At 47.3% G+C, this 26683-nt stretch overlaps 1 protein-coding gene across 1 annotated transcript; it reads right to left on the reverse strand.

Annotated features, from left to right (window-relative positions):
- Positions 1–821: 821 nt before the first annotated feature.
- On the reverse strand, positions 822–25775 carry AADACL4 (arylacetamide deacetylase like 4). The gene is made up of 5 exons (XM_038531957.1): positions 25332–25775; positions 18828–20350; positions 12973–13189; positions 10540–10603; positions 822–2478 (listed from the first exon to the last, which is right to left on the reverse strand). Exons 2-5 carry the CDS (start codon positions 18984–18986, stop codon positions 1704–1706), a joined length of 1215 nt encoding a protein of 404 aa, XP_038387885.1. The 5' UTR covers positions 18987–20350; positions 25332–25775; the 3' UTR covers positions 822–1703.
- Between the last annotated feature and the right edge of the window lie 908 nt (positions 25776–26683).

Consider the following 26683-nt stretch of genomic DNA (forward strand, 5'->3'; position numbering starts at 1 on the left):
AAATAAATAAATAAATCTTTTTAAAATTATGTGATTCCATATTTGTAAGTATTTTAGATTTTAGTGGCCATCTTGCTGGAATCTGTCTCTCCCTTAGTCACTCGAAGGAAGCAAGCAGTCATTTGGAGTATCTTATATGGCAAGAAACTGTGAGTGGTTTCTAGAGTCTAAGGGTGGCCTCTGGCTAGCAAAGAACTGAAGCCCTCAGTCTACAACCTCAAGAAACTGATTTCTGCCAATGACCTGAGTTAGAAGTAGACTTTTTCCCAGTCAAGACTCAGATGAGACTACAGGCCACAGACCAGACTCCTGATCTACAGAAACTATGAGATAATAAATGTGTATTGTTTTAAGCCACTAAGTTCACTGTAATGTTGTTATCCAGTAACAGATAACTAGCATGCTCTTCCATCAAAGTTACTCACATATAACACATGGTTCATGATGCCAATAGGATGTCCTGAGAAACTCAATCCGAATTCCCTTTGTAGATATTTGTCTTCTTTCCAAGGCTCCAAGACACCTGTAAGACCCCCTCCTCCACTGATCACAAATGAGGTCCTTGGTACCAAGAGAGGCTATGGTTGACAGGAAGGGAAAGCCTCCAGCTCCAGCACTTAGGTGGATCTAGACAGGAGTGAGGCTCTGTGATATCACAGATGCATCTAGCAAACATCGGCCCAATGTAAAAATTAATGTGGAGTGCACAGCACCAAGATTCTCTTCCCTCTCCCTGCAAATGGAGAAAGTGATATGGGCTAAGCAAGGACACGGTTCCTTTTTTTTTAAAGATTTTATTTATTTTTAAATAATCTCTATACCCAATGTGGGGCTCAAACCACAACCCCAAGATCAAGAGTCACACGCTCTACCAACCAAGCCGGCTAGGTGCCCCCAGGACAAGGTTCTTTGTAAAAGTAGGAACAATACATAAGCTCACCAAAGAAAGAGTGTGTAAGAAGATATCTGCCTTTGAGGATGCAGTTTGCGTATTCCAGATGGCATCCAGAGGTTCCCAAGACAGCTTTGGCCCTGAGAGCCTGCCTCTTGGTAGTCAGGGACCTGATTTTGGAATTCAGATTAGAGACTTGAGCCCAGACAACATTCACAGCCCCCCAGAGCCCATTCTTTCCCGCACAGCCTCTCTTTTCCCTCTTCCCCCTCTCCTTTTCCAGTCACGTCCCCTGAAACTTGCCTTTAGTCCAGTCGACAGGTTGCTAACTTGAGAGAAGAGTTCTACTGCAACAGCATTTCTCCGGCTGCATTCTGATCTGGAACCAGTCTGTAATTTGGCTGGTGACCTCTGACCCCAAGAACAATTAGGTGCCCCCTCCTCCAACAGGCAGCATGGCCCACCAAGCCATGCTTTCGCATCATGAGTAGATTCACCAGGGACGGTATGACTAATTGTTGGCATTCATTCTGCACAGATGTTGTGTGCTAGGGCTTTGAGAAATTCTTAAAGACATTTGTTCCTTCCTCTGATATTTATTTCACCTGAATGAGAATGTTAGCGAGTGCTACTAGATTCAGGATTAACCATTGCTGGTGCCAGAAAGAAAGAGCAACATCTTGGATTTTCTTAGATACTAAGCAGGACTGTTCTAAGCTTCCTTATCCTTCCCTTGTGGGCCGAGCATTGATTTAGCATCTCCTTGATCAGCAAAATAGAATCCACCAAAGGACACAATGCCCCAGGGTTACTATATGCTCGTTATATAACTGATGACAGCGTTTATAATTTTCAAGGCGCATGGGAAAAAGAAAAACTTCTTATCAAAAAATATCAGGGACCCATGGAAGCCATCCTCCACGTGATACCACATCACAGGGACCCCTTGGTCCTTCAAGCGCTTCATATAGAGCAAGGTGTCATCACGGAGGACATCATTCTCACAGCTCACCAGGAAGGCCTCGGGAAGCTGAGCGATGACCTCATCATCCCCTAGCAGAGGAGCATTTGTTATATCAAAAAGATGTTTGTTTTCCAGGTAGGCGGCCTCATTAAAAGGGCCGTGAAATTCAGGCTGGTAACCTGGCTTCCTGAAACTCTTGGGTATGTTGTCAGAGCTGAGCCACTTGCTGTATTTCCTCCAGATGTCCGGGGGGATGAAAGCACCTCTCAGGATGGTGTCCCACCAGTGAAAGTTGACAACCAAGTATTTAAGCATACATATCATCATGATCTTCTGGGAGAGGAAAGGGACGTTCCGGTTCTGCTGGTGGGATGGCAGCTGCAAATTGATGACCTGAGTAATTGGATAAATCAGCACCTGGGCCCTGATCCGGGGAAGATCTGATCTGCCCACCAGGTGCTGGATGACACAGGCCACATTCCCTCCCCCAAGGCTGTCTCCGCAGATCACAACCCGGGAGGGGTCCACCCCGTAGGTTTTGAGGCCCTTCAGGAAGAGAATGGAGGTGTTCAGGCAGTCTTGGAAAATGCAGGGGTAGTGGTGATCCGGAAGCTTGCGGTACCTGAGGAGCAAGCAGGGAACACAAGCACAGCAATGTGGGCAGCTGTCGCTGGGAGCCGTTTTGACTGTGTCCTCGACCCCCCCCTTGTAACACTGTCTCTGACTAAATCCTCAGAATGGCCCTGTGAGGTAAGGAATTTTATCCACCGCCCCCCTCTCCCTTCTGCAGATGAGGATGTAAAGAGCCTCTCCTTGGTCTTGCAGGCAGGGACTCTTGACCTCTTGACTCCCACACTAGGCTCTGTCTGCTGCTGGGAGATGCAGACACTCCACACAAGGACACACAAGTTGAAGTGGAAACAGAACAACCAATAATGGCAGGAAAGGCAAAGGAGGCTGCTGTTCCTCCCGCTGGCTCTCTGGAGAGAAAGGGCTGAAGGAACTAAAGCTCAGATCGAAGGGAAGTTTCTTTCAGGAAGAATTTTTTTTTTTTTAATCAAACATCTAATGACCAAGGTTTGTTCTTTTCCAAGGACTCAAAGAGCTGCCTTCTCTTTGAAGTTTGGGGGAGGAGGGAGCGGGTTGGGAGGCACCCCGAGGGTGAAAGTGTAGGAAGGCTAAGCAGCAGCCAACACACACTGCTCGGGCTCTGAGAGCACCCCGAGGGCTGCCCTAGGCAAGACCCCAAAGTGTGTCTCTTCGTGGGAATTCAAGGGTAAAGAGAATGGACTTCAAAATGAATGTCTAACATGTAAACTACAGAGGAATATTATTCAGCCACAAGAAGGAAGGAAATCCTGCCATGTGGGGCAACATGGATGGACCTTGGGGACACTACAAGTATTGCAAGGGGGAGTCAAGGACATAGCTAAAACTCACACTAAGTGCAGGAAGTCAAGCAGAGAAAGGCAAATACCGTGTGATCTCACTTATACAGGGAATCGCAAAAGCCAAAACTCAGAATGGTGGCTACCAAGGGTCTGGGGCAGATGGGGGCAGGATAGTCAAGAGTATGCACTTCCAGTTCTAAGTGACGAGGTGTGGGGCCCTAAGGCACAACATGGTGATTACAGTTAACAGCACTGTGTTGTCTCCTGGTAAGTTGCTAAGGGAGTAGACCTCAACGTGCTCACCAGGGCAAAGGAGGAGTAAGTATGTGATAGACCAAGGTCTCCCCAATGCCATGATGGTAAGCATTTCGCAATATGGAAATGTATCAAACTGAGGCAAAGGGCACCTTAAAGGTACCTAATCTTATATGTCAATTATATTTCAACAAAGCTGGGGGGGATGCACTTACATAAATACAAAAACGCAAGCTACAGAGTGCAGGAATCAAGATTGGGAAAAGAGAAGGGAATGAATTTAAAAAAAAAATAAACAGTCTGCCTAGTATTGTACCTTCTAGTTCCGTCCGCATCATTGCAAATGGCAAGAGTTCATCTTTCTGACGCTGAGTAACATTCCCTTGTGTATACAGACCACATCTTCTTTATCCATTCACCTGTTGATGGGCATCCGGGCTCTTTCCATAGTTTGGCTCTTGCGGACATGACTGCTGTAAGCATTGGGGTGCAGGTGCCCCTTCGGATCACTACGCTTGTATGCTTTGGGTAAATGCTTAGTGGGTCATAGGGTAGCTCTATTTGTAACTTTTGGAGGAAATTCCATAGGCAAGTACCATGATTTCACTCATATGTGGGATTTAAGGATTAAAACAGATGAACATAGGGGAAGGGAAGGAAAAATAAAATAAGAGGAAAACTTAGAGGGAAGCAAACCTAAGAGACTCTTAAGTGTCGGAAACAAACAGGGTCGCTGGAGAGGGGATGGGGTAACCGAGGGACCGGCGTGAAGGAGGGCGCTGGATGTCGCGGGCACTGGGTGTACATGCAACTGATGAATCAGCAAATTCTATGTGTGAAACTATGAGATAGAGAGAAATAGTTTGGCTAAATGGCTTGGATTAGACATTTTATGTAAAACATGGTTGGTATTCCAAATTTTTGTTTGAAATTGTCGCTAATTGTCTTTTCTCTTCTTACAACCTTTCATTTGAAAGGATCAAACAAGTGTATTCTAACTCTAAGATTAAATTTAGAAGACACTCAAGAGGGAAAAATGAGGGCAGCTGGGAGGTGGGGGGTGCTCAGCAGTTTAGCGCTGCCTTCAGCCCAGGGAGTGATCCCGGGTTCTGGGATCAAGTCCTGCGTCCGGCTCCCTGTAGGGAGCCTGCTTCTCCCTCAGCCTGTGTCTCTGCCTCTCTCTCTGTGTCGCTCATGGATAAATAAATAAAATCTTAAAAAAAAAAAAAACAAGAGGGAAAAATGACACCTTAGACTAGTGGCTTTTAAACTTTGTTAGAAGGTGGCTGGGGGCTCAGTCGGTTAAGCATCTGATGGGCTCAGGTCCGTATCTCAGTGGGGAGTCTGCTTCTCTCCCTCCACCCCTCCCCGCACTTGCACCGTCTCTCTAAAATAAATAAATCTTTCTTTTTTAAAAAAGCAAACTTTGTTAGAACAGCAATATTATTTTTCTTATTAAAATGATACAAGGAGCCCCGCTGTAGAAGGTAAGTAGGTAGCGGTGGTTCTGGCTTTGCCCAAGGCTAAGGGACCTGAGGCCTCCCACTCACTCTTCCTCCTCCTTGACCTCCTTGGCCACCTCTAAGACAGTGAAGGGAACCCTAGTGCCCCGAGGAGCCCAGTTTGAAAGCCACTTCCTCCTGTTTGACCTTGATTTTCATTTCCATTAAAAGTTGCTCCGGGCATCATCTTTAAGGACAGGATTTGATCAACTGCAATTTTGCAACATTTCTTCAGTGAGCAACATATTGATAAATAAATCAATGTTATCAACGTGGGTTTTCATTTAAACTCAGCAGAACAGGGATCCCTGGGTGGGTGGCTCGGCAGTTTAGTGCCACCTTCAGCCCAGGACGTGACCCCGGGGTCCTGGGATCGAGTCCCACGTCAGGCTCCCTGCATGGGGCTTGCTTCTCCCTCTGCCTGCGTCTCTGCCTCTGTGTGTGTGTGTGTCTCTCATGAATAAATAAATAAAATCTTTAAAAAATAAAAAATAAATAACTCAGCAGAACATATACTACTGGGTAGGGTCCTTGCAGTGAAAGGGCCCCAGCCCCCAGCAGCAGCAAGCACAAATTCAGGCTCCATTTTCCCCTTTCTAGAAGTGAATCCACCTCACTGAATGTTGACTGTGCAAATCTGACATAATGAAAGAAATAACAAACCCTACGTGCTTTCCATTAGCAGAATCCTGATTTGCTGGAAAGAGACTGTAACGCCCCGTGCCCTCCTGTATTCTCTCTTGACCACCGAGGTCAGGGGTAAAGGCTTTGCAGGACCAAAAGGGAAAGAGACAGATCCTCTCCAGGAGCTTAGGTAGGGAGTCCCATTATGCGGTGATGAGGAATTACGAGTATTTCAGATCCTGCACATCTCTTCCTGTGTCTCTAAGTCTTTCCTCCTGGACATGGTCCACCTGCAGTCCCCCTGGCAGCCTGAAGAACCTTCCCCGCCTTTCTACCTCCACCAGCCACTCTATCAAAATCAGTCTTGACCACACCCTAAGTCTTCTTTTTACTCCTTCTCCTTCTTTTTTTTAATTTTAATTTTTTTGAGAGAGAGAGACAAAGAGAGCATGAGAGATGAGGCAGGGGGCAGGCAGAGGGAGAGGGAGAGAGAATCTTAAGTAGACTCCACTCTGAGTGCTGAGCCCATCTCAGGGCTGAGATCATGACCTGAGCTGAAATCAAGAGTCAGATGCTTAACCAATTGAGCTTCCACCCCCAGGTGCCCCTTGGGTCTTTTCCAGAAAGACAATATCCTAAGCGATTTCCTACAAAGTATTCATGCAGGTGTTTGTTAACACTTTCATGTGTTTGAGTATTTTCATCAGCACAAGGGCCTTCTTGGATGTAGAGCCTGATGGAAACAACGGGTCCCTGCAGTTAGTTAGTTGTTTTAATGACACAATAAGCAGAATCATCACCCCAAACAACAGCCAGGACCTTGACCATAACCATCAACCAATCCTGTAATATCCTCACCAGCATCTCATCTCACTGCCTTCCTCATCTGAGGGAACAGTTCCCTTGAATCTGGCATCCATCATCCCTTTTCTTTCCTTTTTACATATGCAGATTCCTTACAAACACTCTTTTGATTTTGTTTTTAACTTGATAAAGTCTCAAAAAAAAAAAAGAAAGAAAGAAAAAGAGATGTCTCAGGATTTATGTAATTTTTTTGAAAAAATTTTTCACTGAATTTTATATGGCTAAGATGCATTCACGTTCTTTTGTGCCCTCCCAGTTTGTTTATTTAAATAGCTATGTTTTAAAAAGGCTATGTAATTTTAATAAAAGAGAGGAAAAGAACCGTATGATCTTGTCCATAGATGCAGAAAAAGCATTTGACAAAATATAGCATCTTTCTTGATAAAAGCCTTCAAGAAAGTAGGGATAGAGGGAACACACCTCAGCATTCTAAAGGCCATAAACGAAAGACCCACAGCTAATATCATCCCCAATGGGGGAAAAACTGAGAGCCTCTCCACTACAGTCAGGAACAAGACACGGACGTCCACTGTCACCATTACTATTTAATAGCACTGTAAGTCCTAGCCTCAACAATCAGACAACAAAAAGAAATAAAAGGCAACCAAATTGGCAAGGAAAACGTCAAACTTTCACTGTTTGCAAACGACATGAAAAACCCGAAAGACTCCACCAAAAAATTGCTAGATCTAACACATGAATTCAGCATAGTTTCAGGATAATGAAATCACTGTGCAGAAAGCTGTTGCATTTTAATACATCAATAACAAAGCAGCAGAAAAAGAAATCAAGGAATCGATCCCATTTGCAATTGCACCCGAAACAATACAATACCTAGGAATAAACCTAACTAAAGAGGTGAAAGATCTGTACTCTGAAAACTATAGAAAACTTGTGAAAGAAATGGAAAAGCATTCCGGGCTCACAGATTGGAAGAACAAACACTGTTAAAATGTCTGTACCACCCAAAGCAATTTACAGATTTAATGTAATCCCAATCAAAACGCCAACAGCAGTTTTCACAGAGCTAGAACAAACTATCCTAAAAATTGTGTGGAACCGCAAAAGACCCCGAATAGCCAAAGCAATCTTGAAAAAGAGAAAGGAAAGCCGGGGGCATCACAATTCCAGGCTTCGAGCTCTATTACAAAGCTGCAGTCAGCAAGGCAGTAAGGTGCTGGCACAGAGACAGACACACAGATCAATGGGACAGAATAGAGAACCCAGAGATGGACCCACTATATGGCCAACTCAATCTTCAACAAAGCAGGAAATAATATCCAGTGGAAAAAAGACCGTCTCTTCAGCAAACGGTGTTGGGGAAACTGAACAGCCGCATGCAGAAGAATGAACCCGGACCCCTTTCTTACAGCACACACAAACATAAATTCAGAAAGACCTGAATGTGAGACAGGAAACCATCAAAATCTTAGAGCAGAACCCAGGCAGCCCCCTCTGCGACCTCGGCCGTAGCGACTTCACTAGACACGTCCCCGGAGGCAAGGGAAACAAAAGCAAGAATGAAGTGTTGGGCCTTCATCAAGGCAGAAGCTTCTGCACAGCGGAGGAAACCGTCAACAACACTAAAAGGCAGCCTACGGAGTGGGAGCAGGTATTTGCAGAGGACACATCTGATGAAGGGCTAGTACCCAAAATCTATAAAGAACTTATCAAACTCAATACCCAGAAAACAAACAATCTGGTCCAGAAGTGGGCAGGAGGCAGGGAGCCTGGGGGGCTCCGTCGGGTAAAGCATCTTCCTTCAGCTCAAGTCATGATCCTGGGGTCCTGGATCGAGCCCCACATTAGGCTCCTTGCTCAGCGGGGAGTGTGCTTCTCCCTCCCTCCTCCCCCTACTTGTGCTCTCTGCCTCTTTCTCTCTTTCTGATAAATCAATAAGAAAAAAGAAAGAAAGAAAGAAAGAAAGAAAGAAAGAAAGAAAGAAAGAAGAAAGAAAGAAAGAAGAAAGAAAGAAAGAAAGAAAGAAAGAAAGAAAGAAAGAAAGAAAGAAAGAAAAAAGGAAGGAAGGAAGGAAGGAAGGAAGGAAGGAAGGAAGGAAGGAAGGAAGGAAGGAAGGAGCAAAAGGCATGAACATACACTTTTCCAAAGAAGACACTCAGAATCCTTATATTCAGCATCACCCATCATCAGGGAAATACAAGTCAACACCACAACGAGCTATCACCTCACACCTGTGAGAATGGCTAAAATTAGCAACACAAGAAACAAGGGGTGTTGGTGAGGAGGCGGAGAACAGGGAACAGCTTGCCCTGTTGGTGGGAACACAAACTGAGACCAGTTTGAAGGGTCCTAAGAAATTAAGAATAGAACTCCTCTACGACCCAGCAACTGCACTATTAAGTATTTACCCAAAGGATGCAGAAATACAGACTCCAAGGGGGCACCTGCACCCCAATGATTATAGCAGCATTATCAACGATAGCCAAACTACGGGAGAGACCCCAAAAGTCCGTCGACCGATGAATGGCCAAGAAAGATGCAGTGTGCCTATCCAATGGGATGTTACTCAGCCTTAAGGGGGAATGAAATCTTGTCATTTGCGAGGACGTGGGCGGAGCCAGAGAGTGTTAGGCTACGTGGAGTAAGCCAGTCAGAGAAAGACAAATACCATAGGATTTCGCTGGAATGTGGAATTTCAGAAACAAACGAGCAAAGGGGGACAAAATAGAGAGAAATAAACCAAGAAACAGACTCTTCACTATAGAGAACAAACTGGTGGTGACCAGAGGGGAGGTGGGGGTGAGGGTGACATGGGGGACGGGATTAAGGAGAGCATTTGTCCCGATGAGCACAGGCTGATGTATGCAAGTGCTGAGTCATGTCCTGTACACCGGAAACTCCTATTACACTGTACCTTAACTAATTGGAATTTAAATAAAAACTTTAAAAAGGGGGATCCCTGGGTGGCTCAGCAGTGTAGCGCCTGCCTTTGGCCCAGGGCGTGATCCTGGAGACCTGGGGTCGAGTCCCACGTCGGGCTCCCAGAATGGAGCCTGCTTCTCCCTCCTCCTGTGTCTCTGCCTCTCTCTCTCTCTCTCTATGTACATCATAAATAAATAAATAAATAAATAAATAAATAAATAAATAAATAAATCTTTAAAAAACTTTTTTAAAAAAAGGAAAAAAGAGTCTGGTTTTTTCTCTTTGTCTCTCTTTTTTCCCTTTGTTCATTTTTTTGCTTCTTAAATTGCACATATGATTGAAATCCCGGTATTTATGCCCCTCTGACTGGCTTGTCTCTCTCAGCACTGCTCTCTAGGTCCATCCGTGTTGTTGCAAATGGCAAGATTTCACTCCTTTTAGAGAGAGGAAGGCAAAGCAGAAGAGACCCTGAACAGTAAAGAACAAACCGAGGGTTGGCAGGAGACAGGTGCATGGGGAGGCGCTGCGGGGGGCGGCGCTGGGCATCAAGGAGGGCACGTGCTGCGATGAGCACTGAGTGTGTTGTGTGAGTTATGAATCAGTAAAAAAATAAAAATTAAAAATAAAATTTCATCCCTTTTATGGCTGAGTAATACTCCATTATAGAGACACCAGGTGGTCTTTATCCACTCATTAATTAAGGGACACTTGGGCGGCTTTCGCACCTTGGAATTGTAAATAATGTTGCGAAAAACCCGGGGGCGCACACATCCTGTCCAATTAGTGTTTTCGTATTCCCTGGGTAAACACCCCGGAGTGCGATTACTGGATCACGGGGTAGCTGTATTTTTAACTTTTTGAGGCCCCTCCGCCTCGTCTTCCGCAGCGTGGGTTCCCAGCCACGGTGCAGGAGGGTTCTTTTTCCTCCGCATCCTCGCCAGCGCGTCGCTTCTTGCCGCGGTGTATTCACACACCCTGTGGGGCGGGGGGCATGTGGATTGTTTCTGGGTTTTTGCCCTTTTGCACATGCTGTGCCGGAGTCTGCACTTGCTCGGGCAGGAGTGCCTCTTGGGGGGTGGGCCCTCCCTCTCCCACGGCCGATGTGCGCTCATTCCCGCCTTGCCCCACGCAGGCGACACCCACCCACTGTCCCCAGCGACTCACCCAATCAACAGCAGCACCGAGTCAGTCTCCACGGCCAGCTGACTGCACAGGTTGTGGTAGGAGTCTGCAAGACAGGCCCGGTCACGGCAGCGGCCACCCCTGTGTCCCCTGCAGTCCCCCACCCAGCCGCCCCGGCCCCCAGGGAGAGAGCCCGCCAGCCGCATCATCTGTGGGTGTGACATTGTCCTTCTGTTCCTGCTCTTGCCTCCTCTGCAGCAACACTGGCTGGCTCTGCCTCGGCACAACCAAAGATCCAGCTCACGTCAGACGCCTGACACCTGCTCCAGTCCCTGATGTCGGGGCTCCCATGTGCCTCGGGGCTCACCGGCGGCAACATTTTCTTTTACAGTGGGGCGCGGGGAGGGGGTGCGGGGGGACACTGAGGGCCTGGAAGGCCCTGGGTGTGGGGACCGTGACTCTACAGCCCCCGGGTTTCAAAGCGCCGCCAGGCTGGAGCCCGCAGCTGGCCCTGCCTCCCTGCTGGGTCGCCCTGGGGCATCCTCTCCTTCCCTCGGCCCAGCTTTGGCGCCTGCACCTGCGTCCTCTCCGCCAAAACCTAACAGGGCAGCACCGGAGCGAGGCAGGGTCTCACCATGGGTGCAAAACCCAGGGCGTCAAGATGCTCAGCAACCAGGATAAATGCAACTTCAAGGAATCCGAGCAAACGCCACCGGCTCCGCGGCGAACAGCCTGTGGAACTCTTACATAGACAAGAGCCTACTTGGTCTTCGTGCAGTTCACCGGCCCTGTTTGGTTCATCGTAGAATTTTCAAAAACAGCGCATAAAACTATTATTCATCCTGAAGACTGCGCTTCGAGATGGTGGCCCGGGTGACCCCCTTGCCTCCCTTGCTCCCGCAGGCCTCGAACGCTGTGTCCAGGGCTCTTCAGGGCTGGCTCCTCCTCACCGGAGGGCGGGGCCTGGGCTCAAATTTTAGCTTTTTTTGCAGAGGCTTTCTCTGGAAAAACTGAAGATGCTCCCAAGTCATCCTCCCATCCAAGCACTAACCAGCCCCACCTGCTTAGCTTCCTAGCTCAGGCGAGATGGGGCGCCTTCGGGGCGGTACCGGCATAGACGCCCCCGATTCATTCTCTGCTCCGTCCCCTTGTGCCAGCACTCTGCGGAATCACCCTACTTATTTGTTCTCTTTCATTGCCCAGCGTCCTCAGGGGGAGTAGGCTCCATGAGGGCCTGTCGTGTTCTCCACTTGGTCCGCTGCCCCCGGCAGAGGGTCTGACACAAGGCAGATACTCCGGGAATACTCGCTGAATGAGCTCTGGCTTTACTTCTAGAAATAACATCAAGCCCCAGCGAGGAAGGCTAACGGTCCTAGCCGACTGACGGGGTGCTCCTGGGGTCTCTGAAAGGGAAGAATGGTCTTGGGGCCAGTAGGGGGGAGATACCCATTGTTGACTTCTGAAAAGGGAGAGCAGCGCAGCAGCCAATGAGGATGTTGCTACGCCCTCCACCAGGCGGCGGTGCGCCCCAGTTTCAGGGACTTTTGGGGCACCTTTGCTCCCCGGCGTCCCACCATGCGCCCATCCCTTCGTGTGTTGGCTCATGGGCACATCCTTCCACCCATCCGCACTCACGCACTCGGAGAGCGGTTCAAAACTTTAAAACCGCAGACAAGGCACATGGGACAAGGCAGAAAGGGGCGCACGAGTCTCCCCGGCACTCTTGGGGCCTCCGGGTTTAGTTGGGGAAGAGAGACCATAGATAAGGAAGCACACAAAGGCCGAGACCGATTCAGAGGGTGACAAGTGCCATGGAGAACATTGAGAAGGACGATGGCAGGGGCGGGATGGGGCGGAGAAGTGTCAGGGACGCTTCCTTAGGCAAGCCGTCACGGGGGGCCACTCAGACAGGGGGACACTTGAGGAACAAGGGCAGGCCCACCGACAGCTGGCGGGGGTGCGCCGGGAGGAGCCGAAAGGCGGCCAGGTGGGCAGCAGGGAGCATAGGGCGGCCAGGAACAGAGGGCAGGTGCCCGGCGCCATTGGGGCTCCAGGGCCTGGCTCCGGCCGCAACCCGCCGAGCATCGAGGGGGCCTTGGCACCGAGCGGCCGGCCCGGGCTTGAGCTCCCTAAATGCCTCCACCAGGTGGGGGGTGGCCTGAGCGGTGGCAGGGGCAGAGGGCTGCTGGGGCTGCCAGGGTCGACGGCGTGGGCCAGAGGAGCCGGGCCTAGGGTGCGGGGGCGCAGAGCCCGGGAGCAGGGGGGGCCTGGTGGGGCACGGGCACGGGGGGAGTGGATGCCTGGGAAAGCTCTCCTGACATGCACGGCCTGCACACCCTCTGCTGACGGACATGACCCCAAAGCCCTTAGTCTGGGCTCCCCTAGAAACCTGCGACCGCTGACGCCTCTGAGTTACTCCACAAAGGTTCTCATGGGAAGGGCGGGCAGAGGTGCGGACGGAGCTGACATCCTTACCCAGGCTCCCCAGGAACCCGCCTCCTCCGGGGAAGAAGATGATGCCTCGCCGGGGGCTGGAGGACGCGGCCTTGGGCTGGAACAGCCTCACCGGTGTGGTCCCCAAATACAAGTCAGTTACCACAAGTCTAGCATCCCTCTTTACTCTCACACCGTTTTGCAATAACTGGAGAAATCTGAGCTTGGAGCATATTCCCAGCTTCTCAAATATTTCCGCCTGTTGGAGGTAAGAGAAAGAAAGGGAAACCTTAGGAGAGGTCAGGACCCTTCTGGACCATCGATGACGCCCATCACCTGCAATTGCCAGGATGCATTTGCAGTCCCTCATGTGCCTCACCCGCATGGACCCTGGGCTCACCAGGGAGGACAGGCTCTGAGTTGTGTCCCGAGTGAGGGCTTGGTTTCCAGAACTTCCTCCTGAAAGACCTTGATCGAATAACTGGAGGAATTTGCCAAAGAGATCAACCACATTGGGCCGAGTGGTTGGGCACTGAATTGAACAAAGCCAATGGTCCAAGGCAACTGGCCGGCAGCCCTCCTCTTTGTCTCTCCAGCCTCAGATGGCAAAAAAAGGTCATCACCGAGTCAACAGCTGCCATCGCCCACCCGGAGCCTGGGCTGTGATGGATCCTTAAGCCATGTTTGTGTTCAACAGAAGGAAGTAATGGGATCCATTAGGGATGTCTGCTGTTGACTCAGGAGGAGGGAGCAATACACGAGGGCCATTTATTTGCCAGATGTGTGTCGAAAAAACTGAGGGTCATTGAGGGAAGAGGGGTGAGGGGATGAGGTAACTGGGTGATGGACATGAAGGAGGGCACGTGATGTAAGGAGCACCGGGTGTCATACAAGACTGATGAATCACTGATGACTCTTCCTCTGAAACCAATAATACATTATATGTTAATTAATTGAATTTAAATAAAAAAAATTTTTAAAGAATTCCATTTTTTTTAAACTGCCATGGTCATTCTAGCTGTAAACAAACAGATGTCTGAACATATCACGAAATATGGTCCCAAGTTATACTGCAAGTACGGAGTGCATTTCAGGCATCTTGGATCGTCTCTTCCACGGATCTCACACTAAGTCTGCATCTTTGTCTGTCATAAGGAAAACAACATGAGATAATGATAAGATGAGAAGGACAGCCAACAGTATGAGTCACCTACAGCATCCCAGTATTGGTCCAAGTGGGTATGAAATGGATTCAGCTTCTCAGCAATCCTTTTTTCTTAAAAAAAAAAAAAAAAAAAGATTTTATTTATTTATTCATGAGAGACAGAGGCAGAGGGAGAAGCAGGCTCCATGCAGGGAGCTCAATGTGGGACTCGATCCCGGGACTCCAGGATCACACCTTGAGCCAAAGGCAGAAGCTCAACCCCTGAGCCACCCAGGCTCCCTCTCAGCAACCCTTCTAAGTCATGCAGTTATCAGCTCCATTTTACGGAAGAGGGAAACTGAGGAACACCAAGGTCAAGTGCTTTGCCCGCCAACCAGTAGGATGCAGAACACGTGTTCTCAACCACTAAACTAGAAAGAGCTTGGATTCTAGAGTCCAGCAGATCTGAACTCAAGTTTTAGTGTCTCACCAACTAACAGAATGACATTGGGCATTACCTTCTCCGAGCTTCGCTTTCCCTCATTTATAAAATAGAATGGTGTCCATGGCCCGAGGATGAGGCTTGGGAATTAGATGTGACCACCATGTAGAGCATCTCCCTGGTGAGTCCTGACAAGCGTGAGCCCCACCCCCTTTCTTGCTCACACCCACTAGGTCTTGTCCCAGGTCCCCTTGGGATGCTTCAGTGCATTCCCTCCATGGGGAGACCCAAGGCTTCGATTTCTTGAAGGAGAACTCCAAACAAAACCATTATCTCCCTTCTTGAGCTGGAGAGAGAGCGACGTGGGCCACGAGATGGAGAGGACCTGCTTGGCCCCCATCTCAGGGCACCAGACCTCTGGACCGAGACTACTCAGACCTTCCCTGGCCAGCTCTGCTCGGGCGCCCAGACTCAAGTGGCCCCCAGCCCTCACTGGCCCCGTAGTTTCCCCACACTCCCTGAACTCACCCCCGGCTCACGTTGTTTCCTGGAGCCCTTCTTCCTGCCCACCAGGTAGATGGGCGCCAAACTGACTTTCAGCTCCAAGCTCAAGACCACGTTCTCGTTGACCAACGCCGTCCCTCTCACTCCCTCTGAAGGCTGCTGCCCCCCCACCCCCCGTGAAAGCTCTAAGTTTTCCAAGCCCTCCGTTTTCTTCAGAGTCCCTCAAGGCTTTATCACATGGATATGGTCACCCATGTGTCTCCCTCCACCAAACCGAATGCTTCTTGTCATCACATCTCATCCAACTCCGTGCCTCCAGCATCTAGAAGGGTAAATGTTTGAGGGATTCTGAACAAGGCAGCGTGATGACAAGCCTCTCTTAGTATGACCTTCTGAAAGGTCCCTAGATATAGCCAGGAAGTCAGATCTGGTTCGGGGTGGCTTTTCCAACAGTGAGTCCACAGTTTCCAGAGCTGGCAATTTAGGACAGCGGGAAGGGAAGAAACATCAATACTTATTATTACTTATAATATTATAACTATATTATTTACATGTAACTATAATTAATATATTTCTTATAAATTGTAAAGTTATAATATATTATTATATTATATAAATATATATAAAATATATATATAAAATATATAATATAATATATTATTATATTATAAAATTTGTAATAATGTATCAGTAGTCGTATAAATGAGAACATCAGTAAGCTAGGAATACCTGTGGTCCAGAACTTTAGATACAGACTGAAAACTCTTTCACAACATATTCTAGCGGCATTTCCCCCTTTAAAATAAAATCAGTAGTGTCTGTTATATTGTTCTTTAAAGCTTTTAGTAAAGCTGAAATCATTCGTAACAACTCTAAAATTATTACAGAATAATTCCAGGAAATGCTGTCTTTGCCCTCAGGGACTTGACATGCATTCTCCCAATAATCTACTTTCATTGAACCCTTTCTAAGCGCCCAGCCCTGTGCCACACACCTCATATGCATTCCCCTTCAATCCCTTCATCACTCCTATAAAAAGCACCTCTCTGCTATCCTCATTTTTCAGGGGGAAAAAATTGAGGTTTGAAGACATTGGGCCACAAAGCTAACAAGTGGGAAATGTGCTCAAACCAATGGTCATTTGACACCAAAAGCAGGCACCTGACCCTTGATCTTGGGGTCCTGAGTTCAAGTCCCATGTTGGAGGTAGAGATTACTTAAAAATTGAATAAACTTAAAAAAAAATAAAGTGATTTAAAAAAAATTAAATAAAAATCTCCCAGGGCGGCTGGGTGGCTCAGTCAGTTCAGCATCTACCTTTGGCTCAGGTCATGGTCTCAGGGTCCTGGGATCCAGCCCCACATCGGGCTCCCTGCTCAGTGGGGAGTCTGCTTCTCCCTCTCCCTCTGCCCCTCCCCCCTGCTCGTGCACTCTCTCTCACTCTCAAATACAAAAAGAAAATATTTTTTAAAAAAGAATTTCCTCCTAAAAATTAAAAATCTCCCATCCTCCCTTAACTTCTGAAAACTTAAAACTGTAACTAAATGCAAATAGAGTCAAGAGGTACAAAAATAAAATAAAATAAAATAAAAAATAAAATAAAATTTTAAAAAAAGAGGTACAAACTTCCAATTATAAAATAAGTAAGTCAGGGGGATGTAATGCTCACGGGGAGCAGAGACAAGAATATCCTATTAACTTTGGGTGGCGACAGGTGCTAACTAAAGTTATCATTCCGATCTCCTAAGGCCTCTAAATGGCGAGTCACTATGTTGTACGCCTGAAACTATCATCATCTTGCATGTCAATTAAACTTCAACACAAAAAAATAAATAAAAGGAAAATAAAACCAAAACCAAAAAAAAAAAAAAAAAGGCAGGCACCTCATTTCTGGGCCATAAACGTCTTTGTTAGGTATTTCCTCCTCCTCTTTAAATTCCTTATCCCAGGGGATCCCTGGGTGGTGCAGCGGTTTGGCGCCTGCCTTTGGCCCAGGGCGCGATCCTGGAGACCCGGGATTGAGTCCCACGTCGGGCTCCCGGTGCATGGAGCCTGCTTCTCCCTCTGCCTGTGTCTCTGCCTCTCTCTCTTTCTCTCTCTGTGACTATCATAAGTAAATAAAAAAATTAAAATAAATAAATAAATAAATAAATAAATAAATAAATAAATAAATAAATTCCTTATCCCAGGTGGCCCAGGGGGTGAGTGCTGCCTTCAGCCCAGGCCATGACCCCGGGGTCCCGGGATCAAGTCCCACATCGGGCTCCCAGCATGGAGCCTGCTTCTCCCTCTGCCTGTCTCTCTGCCTCTCTCGCTCTCTGTGTCTCTCATGAATAAATAAAATCTTTTTAAAAAATGAATAAATTCCTTTCCCTCTCGTATCTGTCTGTCTTCTGGCACCCAGTGAACCCGAACCACCTGGACAGCATTCTCCCGGGACGGGCAGCGGGGCCCGGGGAGCCGTCCCAAGTGCCTGGAGCTCCTCGAGGGCGCCCAGGGCACCCCCGGCAGGTGGAGCAGGCGGCAGCAGGGGCCTGGGCGCTGCAAACCAGCGGGAGGGCCCAGTGGGCGAGCCACTGCGTCGCTCCTCCTCCCCTCGCCGAGCCCCGAGCTCAGCCTGCAGGAGGACCCGCAGCTCAGGCAGTGGGGACCCTCCCCACCCGCGGCCACCCCGTGGGACCTGCACGCGGAGCAGCCCCCCGCGCCCTCGCTTCTTGCAGCTTCGGCCTCCGGACTCGTCCACGCTTTGCCACGACTTGCGAGCCCCCTCGCGAGCCCTCCGCTCCTCCTGGGTGGCCCCCCTCGCGGCCCAGGACCTGCCGGGTTACTGCGGGGGCCCGTCTCCGAGCCCTGGGCGCCGGCGGCTGTGGGCTGCTCTTGAGAAGGCGCCCAAGGCTCGGAAGGTCCGGGCCTTTCTGGGTCTCAGGCCAGCCTGTGATTCCACGCGAAAGCAGCCGCTGGTTTGAGACAGGCTGAGCTCTGGCGAAGCGCGTGGCCGGGTAAGTACGATGGACGAGAGTTTTGCGCCCGTGGCCTGTCTCTTTGAACCAGCAGCGTTTCTGCAATTACAAACTACGCTCGTTCAGATGGCTGGGGGCCATCGTATCCACAGTGGGACATCCCAGCAGCACAGAAACACGTTTTACTCCTTTACCAAACCTATTAAGCCCTGATCACCGGGAGGGCCCAGTGGGCGAGCCGCCTGCTTCGCTCCTCCGGTGGAGCGCACCGATTAGATTCTAATTCTAAGGAATTAGATCACAGCATCTAATTCTTTCACCAACGTGATGCGATGGACACCATGGATTCCCTTTCACACATGAGGAAGCAAAGAGGTTCAGGATCACACAGCCAGAGCTGGGGTGCACACACTGGCGGGCTGGCTGCAGCCTGGGCTCCCTACCCTTCCACACCCACCCCTGGCCTCCCACCAGGTAAGCAGCGTGAACTGTTGGGCCCCTATCACCCAAGGTTAGGACATTGGAGTTAAATCCAGTTGCCTGCCTCCTACCAGGTGCCAAACCTTTGCTTCCAAATCTTCCGCGGCTCCAGGAACGTACTGGCCTGCCCACACCCCCAGTCCCTGCTCAGAGCCCGGCCAGCGTGGCTGCTCTGACATGCTGGGTGAAGGAAGAAACGGAGGAGGGGGATGGGAGAGGAAGGGAAGGGAGGAGGGAGGGGAACAGAACCACAGCACAAAAGTGTAGCAACGGCTGTCTTGGGGGAGTCTGAAGATGAAAGGAGGGGCCAGGTACAGGGGAAGAGGAAGGGAGCCCAACCCATTACAGAGCCTGAGAGCAAACTCACCAAAATGACCATGTACAGGAACATGCAATGCAGAAATCTGAGCTTGATGGGATGTTGCAAGGTAGAGGGGATATCTGCGGTGAGGAAGTGCTGACAGACAGCCCAGAGGAAGACTCCTACCAAGAAGCTGGACAGTAACAGCAGGCACAGGAGGAGCATGTTCCCAGGGCTTGGAGGAGCTGCTGCTCTGAGGAACTTGTGTTAGGAGAACCTGGACTGGTTATGCAAGCTCTCTCCCAGATCCCCACTGTTTTGGGGCTGAGCCCTGATGCAGGGCTCTGACCTGGCTTCTCACACAGAAACCTAAATAGGCTAATGGGAGCTGGAAGGACTACTTCTCCCAGCAGCAACGCAGGCACCAGGAAAACCAATCCTGCCCAGCAGGGGGTGTCTCGGGAGTGGGTTTCCCAAAGGCTTGGCACAGGTGGGCCTCAAACAGCACCTGGCACGGGGCATCCAAGGGAGAGGCCTCGCGTGCTTGTGCAGGCCTCTGCGGCCTGACCTTTCAATTGTAGAATAGGACACGTGCGGCCAGCCTTCGTCGCCAGAGTCCAGTTAGGGTGGGCAAAGCATATCTCGTTGCAGTTAGCTACCCCGACCCGCCTTGGACGCTCCAGTCCAGGCCATGAGGGGAGGCAGCCTAGCCAAGGGTCAAGAGGACTTACCAGATGCCAGCCTGCCTGGGTTTGGATCCTGCCCTTTCAGCTTACTGCTCTGTGGCCTTAGAGAACTTCTATCTGTTCTCTACATCTCATTTTCCTCTTCTACAAGAAGGAGATAATTAGCTGAGGGATTGTGAATAGGGCTGGAAGGAGCCCAGGTGCACACATAGCCTCTCTTTCTCAATCAAATCTTATTTAGCTATAATAAATGTATGCATGCACCTGCATGTGTAAGACCACATAAATTTTTAGGTATACAGCTTGGGGAACTTTCACAAAGTGAACACATCCACACGCCAGCGCCCAAACCGGGATATAGGACATCTCTAGCATTTAGACGGTCTCTCCTCCCCATCTCCACCGCTGCCTCCCCATTACTACACGCACCTTAGGTAACCACTGTTATTCCTCTAACAGCCCAACTCAGTTGGCTGATTTCTGACTTTCACGTCAATGGAATCATCCAGGGAGTATTCCTTGACGTCCGGCTTCTTTCACTCAACACTGTGCCGAGTGTCTGTTCCACGTCGTCTGAACCACGTCGTCGGTTCATTCATTCTCATTCCTGTATAGCATCCCCTGGTATAAATACACCACAACTTTTTATTTCTTCTGCTGCAGATGGGCATTTGCGCTTTTGCCAGTTATCAAGTTATTGCCTTTCTGCTCCAAATGCAATTTTTGTCTGCTTTGTAAAAATGGAGCTGGAACTTTAAGTATTTCTCCTCTGCCCATTGGCAACGAGGCGTTGTCGGGGAAAGGTACTGAAGAGACATCTGAGGACAGAAGGCTCTGCTGTCTGCTTCCAGGTGGTCACACGCAGGCTCCTGGAGCACAAGTGGCTTTGCCAGGGCCCAGCTTCTACAGTGTGTGAAGAAAACTAACATAAGGAACTATTAACTATAATAGGGTATAGAAGTCACAAGAGATTAGCTAACAAGAAGTAAAGAGAGCTCAAAAGTATATAGGAATTATAGGTACAAGAAACAACTATTCCCTCTAGGGCTGAAAGAACACACTTCCCACCCCATAGAGCCAAGGTCTAGAGCTTATTGGAGAGGCTGACATGACTCACCGACTTGGCAAAGAAGTTGCTCTGCTGTACCAGTGGGACTTGCAGCAGCTATCCCGCCGCCCCCCACCTCAAAAATTTGATGACAATCTTCCCCCGTGGGCAGTAGGGAAAGCCATTCATTCATAGAGTGGTGTCTTGCTGGAGGCACTCTCTGAAATGAGACTATCTAAATGGTAGCTCTACCAAGCTCTTCCAGGAAAAGGGAGAGCTAATGCAGGAGCTTAGAGCTACAAAAGTCACGCATACAGCAGGATTGGAGGACTGGAGAAGCCACTCACACTACAGGAGCTGAACCTGCAGAAAGCAAGAACAATGGTGTGCCCCAGGGTGTACTTGAAAGCAACAGTCACTAGCCTGCAATTAGTGGAGGTTAAGACCTGGGTGACAGCAACAGAGGCAGATAGCTTAACAGACAGATCAGAGAAACCCAAAGAGAGCCCTAATGAAAACCACACCATCCCAGGCTGGTTATACACTGCCTAAGTCTACACTCCCTAAGGAGTAATGTCAGAAGCTGTACACCAAGGGAAATACTTTCCTGGAATGGTCCATCCAAGTCACTAAACAAACAAGCAGACGCTATGGGCAAAAAGCTCAGGGAGGAGCGGCGGAGGAATCCCTGCCCAGCGTTGCTGCAATATAACATCTAAGCTTTCAACAACAAAAAATGAGACATGCTAAGAAACAGGAAAGCCACAGAAACTACCTTTGAGAGCACTCAGATGTCAGACTTAACAAAGACTGCAAAGCAGCTATTATGGATGTGTTCAAAGAGCTAAAGAATATCATGCTTAACTCTACCTCTGAAACTATTAATACAGTATATGATCATTGAATTTAAATTTAAAAATTTTTGAAAAAGAGTATCATGCTTAAAGAAGTCAAAGAAGGTTATGATGGCAATATTTACAGAGAGAATACCAACAAAGAGATAGAAACTATATTTTTTGAAGGACCAAACTAAAATTATGGAATTGGAAAGAATAGTAACCAAAATTAAATATTCACCAGAGGGGCTCAACAGTAGACCTGAGCTGGGAGAGGAAGTAATCAGCAAACTTGAAGGTACATTGACAGAGATTAGGTAATCAGAAGAATAGAGAGACAATGAATAAAAAAAAAAAATGAACAGAGTCTTTGAGAAAAGTGGGGCATACATAACATGGGGGCACCAAAGGAGAGAAGAGAGGAAAAGGAACAGGAAAACTAGTCAAAGAAATAATGGCTAAAAACCTTCTAAAGTTGATGGGAAACATCACACACATCCCAGAAGCTCAATAAACTCCAAGTGTGATCACCAGAAAGAGATGATTTCACCAGGAAATTCTATCGAACCCTTACAGAATTAATTCCCATTCTTGATAAACTCCTCTTAAATAGAAGAGGAGAGAACATTTCCCTAATCATTCTGAGTCCAGTATCATCCTGATATCAAAGACAAAGAAAGAAAAGAAAACCACAGACCATCTGAACATACATACAAAAATCCTCAACAAAATGCTAGCACATCGAATCCAGCAGCATATAAAAAGGATGAATTACCAAGTGAGATTTATTTCAGTAAGCAAAGTTGGTTTAACACTTGAAACTTAATATAATATACCGTATCAATAGAACATAGGACAAAAACCACATGATTATCTCAATAGGTGCCAAAAAACCACTTAACAAAATCCAAAACCATTTCAAGACAAAACACTCAAAAAAAAAAAAAAAAAAAGGGATCCCTGGGTGGCGCAGCGGTTTAGCGCCTGCCTTTGGCCCAGGGCGCGATCCTGGAGACCCGGGATCGAATCCCACATCGGGCTCTCAGTGGGTGGAGCCTGCTTCTCCCTCTGCCTATGTCTCTCTCTCTCTCTCTCTCTCTCTCTCTCTCTCTCTGTGACTATCATAAATAAATAAAAATTTAAAAAAAAAAACCTTAAGATAGAAAAGAAATTTAAAAATTTAAATTCTTAATGATGACCTGATTAAGAACATCAATGAAAAAGAACATGCCCCCCTCCATACCATAAAAAAAGAAAAAGAAAAAGAACATGCCTAACATTGTACTTAATGGTGTGTATTAGTTTCCATTGCTGCTGTAACAAATTATCATAAATTTAGTGGCTTTTTTTTTTTTTTTTTAGAGAGAGAGAGAGAGCATACAAGAGGAGGAGGGAGAAGGAGAAGGAGAAGGGGTGAGAAAGTACCAAGGAGGCTCCATGCTCAGTGTAGAGCCCGACACAGGGTTTGATCTCATGACCCTAAGATCATCACCTGAGCCCAAATCAAGAGTTAGACGCTTAATGGACTGAGCCACCCAGACGCCCCACAGGTTTAGTGGCTTAACCAATACAAGTGTATTATCATACAGTTCTGGAAGTCAGAAACCCAACGTGAATCTCACTGGGCTAATATCAACATGTCAGGAAGGCTGTGTTCCTTCTGGAGGTTCTAGAGCAGCATCTGTTTCCTTGCCTATTCTACCTTCTAGAGACCACCCACATTCCTTGGCCCACAACCCTTTCTTCCATCTTTGAGGCAAAAAAAAAAAAAAAAACACTGGGCCAAGTCCATCTCACACCACCTTCTCTCTGGTTCTCCCTCCTCTGCTCCCCCTTCTACTTTCAAGGACTCTCGTGATTACATTTGGTTTACCCAGATAATCTAGGACGATCTCCCTATTCTACATTGATTAGCAATCTGCAACCTTAATTCCCCTTTGCAGGTGCTAGAATTAGGATATGAATATCTTTGGGGGGCTTCCACGTGATAAAGGCAGACTGCTTTCTCCTTAAGACGAGACACGGGACAAGCAAGTCCACTCTCATAGTGAGTCACTCTCATTTCTATTTAATATTCTACTGGAGGTTCTAGTCAGGGCAATCAGGCAAAAACAAACAGACAAATAATTAGAGAGATGGACATAGATAGAGGGTTAGATTGAGAGATAAGCAGCATCCACACTGATAAAGAAGAAGCAAAATCATTTCTATTAGCAGATGACATTAACTTGTATATAAAAAAAAATCCCAGCATCCACTTTTTCGCATCCACTTAAAGAAACTATGAGAGCTAATAAACGAATTCAGCAAGGTGCCATGGTACAAGATCAAGATCAATGTATAAAAATAAAATGTATTTCTAGACTAGCAATGAACAAACTGAAAATGAAATTAAGAAAACTATTCCATTCACTATAGCATCAAAGAGAATGAAATATTCAGGAATAAGTTTAACAAAAGACTGCAAAATGTGTCGTCTAAAAACTCCAAGACACTTGAAAGAAATTAGAGAAGACTTAGGTGAATTCAACCCCTTATTTATGACAGGAAGACAATATTGTTGAGACGGCAGACCTGTCAACTTGATCTACAGATTCAACACATTCTCCATCAAAATCCCAAATGTGGTTTTTGGTTGTTGTCATTGTTGTTTTAGAGACAGAGAGACAGAGAGAGCGTGGGGTGGAGGAGAGAGTGAGGAGAGAGAAAATCCCAGGCTGGGCATGGAGCCCAATGTGGGGGTTGATCTTGTGACCCCAAGATCATGACCTGAGCTGAAATCAAGAGTCAGACACTCAACCAACTGAGCTACCTAGGCGACCCCCGCCAACTATCTTTTTTTTCCTGCAGAAATTGACAAGCTGATCCTAAACTTCCTATAGGAACACAAGGGGATCCAGGATACCCAAAAAAATCTTGAAAAAAGAACACAGTTTGAAAAAAGGACTCACATTTCCCTATTTCATTTTTTTAAAGAATTATTTTGAAGATCTTAGTCTCTTTCTTTTTTTATTTTTTAAAGATTTTATTTATTCATTCATGAGAGACAGAGAAAGAGAGGCAGAGACACAGGCAGAGGGAGAAGCAGCTCCCTGCGGGGAGCCTGATGTGGGACTCGATCCCCGATCCCAGGATCACGCCCTGAGCAGAAGGCAGATGCTCAACCGCTAAGCCACTCAGTCGTCCCTCCCAATGTTAAAACTTAATGAAAAGCTATAGTAATCAAGACTGTGCAGTCCTGGCATAATAAGGATAAATATATGGATCAATGGGATAGAATTGAGAGTCTAAAACTAAACAGTCCCATTTAGGTCAATTGATTTTTGGCAAGAATATCAAGATAATTCAATAGGGGAAAAAATAACCATTTTCCCAGAAATGGTGCCAGGTCAACTGGATATCCACATGCAGAAGAGTGAATTGATATCCTTTCCTTACATCATACACAAATCTACAGTGAGAACTTGAAAATACTACTGAGGAATGCAAGGAAGACTACACAATATGTCCTTGGATGGAAGGACTCAATATCATAAAGCTGCCAGTTTCCCCTGGTATAACTGTAATGTGCAATGACATCCCAACAAAAGTGCTGATAGATTTTCTTCCTGACCCCCGAAACTCACAAAGCTACTTCAGAATCTCAAATGGAAAATAAAGAAGCAAATTTATCCAGGAAACTCAGGACGAACAATCGAAGGCCAACTATTAAAACATATTCCAAAGCCTTAATAATTTGAGTAAATACCATACGAATGATATGGGACCATTTGGGTAGCCAGATGAAAAATAAATAAATAAATAAAACTGAGTCCATGTTGTAGGCTGTGCCCCATGATAAACTCCAAATGAAGTAAATACAAACTTTTTAAAATGAAAATTATAAAAGCACCAGAAGAAGACATGGAAGGACTCTTACAACTTTGGAGAGGAAAAGAAATTTATAACTATTCTTAAAAATACAGAAATCACAGAGGAAAAGATTGATGATCTCACCTACCTAATAGCATTTGTTTATATGGAAATAAATAATCGTATCTTCACAGTGACTCTCTGGATGGAGGGAGTTGCTTTGCCCATCAGTGTTTCCAATCTTTCCATAATGATGATGTATTATCTGTGTAATTTAAGAGACAAAATTCTTCAAAAGGTTGAAGCAGAAGCAATGGCAGCTTGGTCTTTAAAACCCATACTGTAAAAAATAAAAACAAAAAAACAAACAAAAAAAAAAACCCATACTGTTCTGTTCCCTGTAAATCGACTGTTGAGCCAGAGAGTAGACTGAAAGGCCTCCTCAGCCCTTTCCTCTGGGGCACCCATTCTTTCACTGGCCCATTTATTCAACAAGCACTCACTAAACACCTACTATGCCCCCAAACACTACGTTTTGTAGGAACGAGGTTGGAATTCACGAGAGACAATATGGTGTGTGATGAAGACCAGCTCCAGCCTTTATCAGACATGTGGCCTAACTTAACTCAGCTCTCTGAGCCTCAGGTCTCTTATCTGTGAAATGGGGACACTGATAATGCTTGGAACTAAATGAATGCTCCGTGTTAAAACCCTTCAAACAGATTTAAGCACTTTGGATCTAACAGAGAGCATCCATATGATCAACAGAAGACATGTAAAAAAAAAAAAAAATGTTCCTCAAGGCATTACTTGTGATAAACCAAAACTGGAAATAAGATCCTAGAGGTTCATCCCGAGTGAAATGGAAGACAGACAGTACATCCACACAACAGCAGTGAAAATGAACAAAATAGGACAAGACGTTAACCTCATAAACACCATGTTTGCCCGAAAGATCATGAACAGGGAGGTCCCACGTAGGTAAGGCTCAAGGAGGGAGGACTCGCCTGTGGGTGAGAAGTCAGGACAAAGCCCTGAGGGTGTGTTTTGCTCTGGGCGCCCACCAAGCTCTCCTTCTCCAGCGGGTGCGGGTCCCCCAGGAGTGTCTCGCGGCCGGACACGGTGCGCCCTCCCGGGTCCTGCAGGTGAGGCAGGGCACGGTGCCGATGAGCGAGGCAGGCTGCATACGAGCCAAGGCCGGTGTGCACGTTGGTACGCTTTGCCCACAAGGTACTCACCAGTTGTGCCCAGGACTTGCTTGCTCTTGTTTCTTCTAGAAATAGGCAACTTTGTCAGTCCTGTGCTTTGATCCTTCCATTTTTGATAGAGACATGGGTACAGAGTAATATTTCTTTACTTTAAGAAAAACAATAGTAGGGGAGCCCAGGTGGCTCAGTTGGGCAAGCGTCTGCCTTTGGCTCAGGTCGTGATCCCGGGGTCCCGGGATCGAGCCCCACGTCGGGCTCCCTGCTCAGCGGGGGGTCTGCTTCTCCCTCTGCC

This window comes from Canis lupus, chromosome 2 (genome assembly GCF_011100685.1).
Source record: "Canis lupus familiaris isolate Mischka breed German Shepherd chromosome 2, alternate assembly UU_Cfam_GSD_1.0, whole genome shotgun sequence".
Classification (NCBI taxonomy): domain Eukaryota; kingdom Metazoa; phylum Chordata; class Mammalia; order Carnivora; family Canidae; genus Canis; species Canis lupus.

Coding starts and splice junctions, on each gene's coding strand:
- AADACL4 (XM_038531957.1), bottom strand. CDS start 18,986: ATGCTCCTCCTGTGCCTGCTGTTACTGTCCAGCTTCTTGGTAGGAGTC. Junction 10,604..12,972: donor CGGGTTCCTGGGGAGCCTGG/GTAAGGATGTCA, acceptor CCTGTCTTGCAG/ACTCCTACCACAACCTGTGC. Junction 2,479..10,539: donor TCGGTGCTGCTGTTGATTGG/GTGAGTCGCTGG, acceptor CTTGCTCCTCAG/GTACCGCAAGCTTCCGGATC.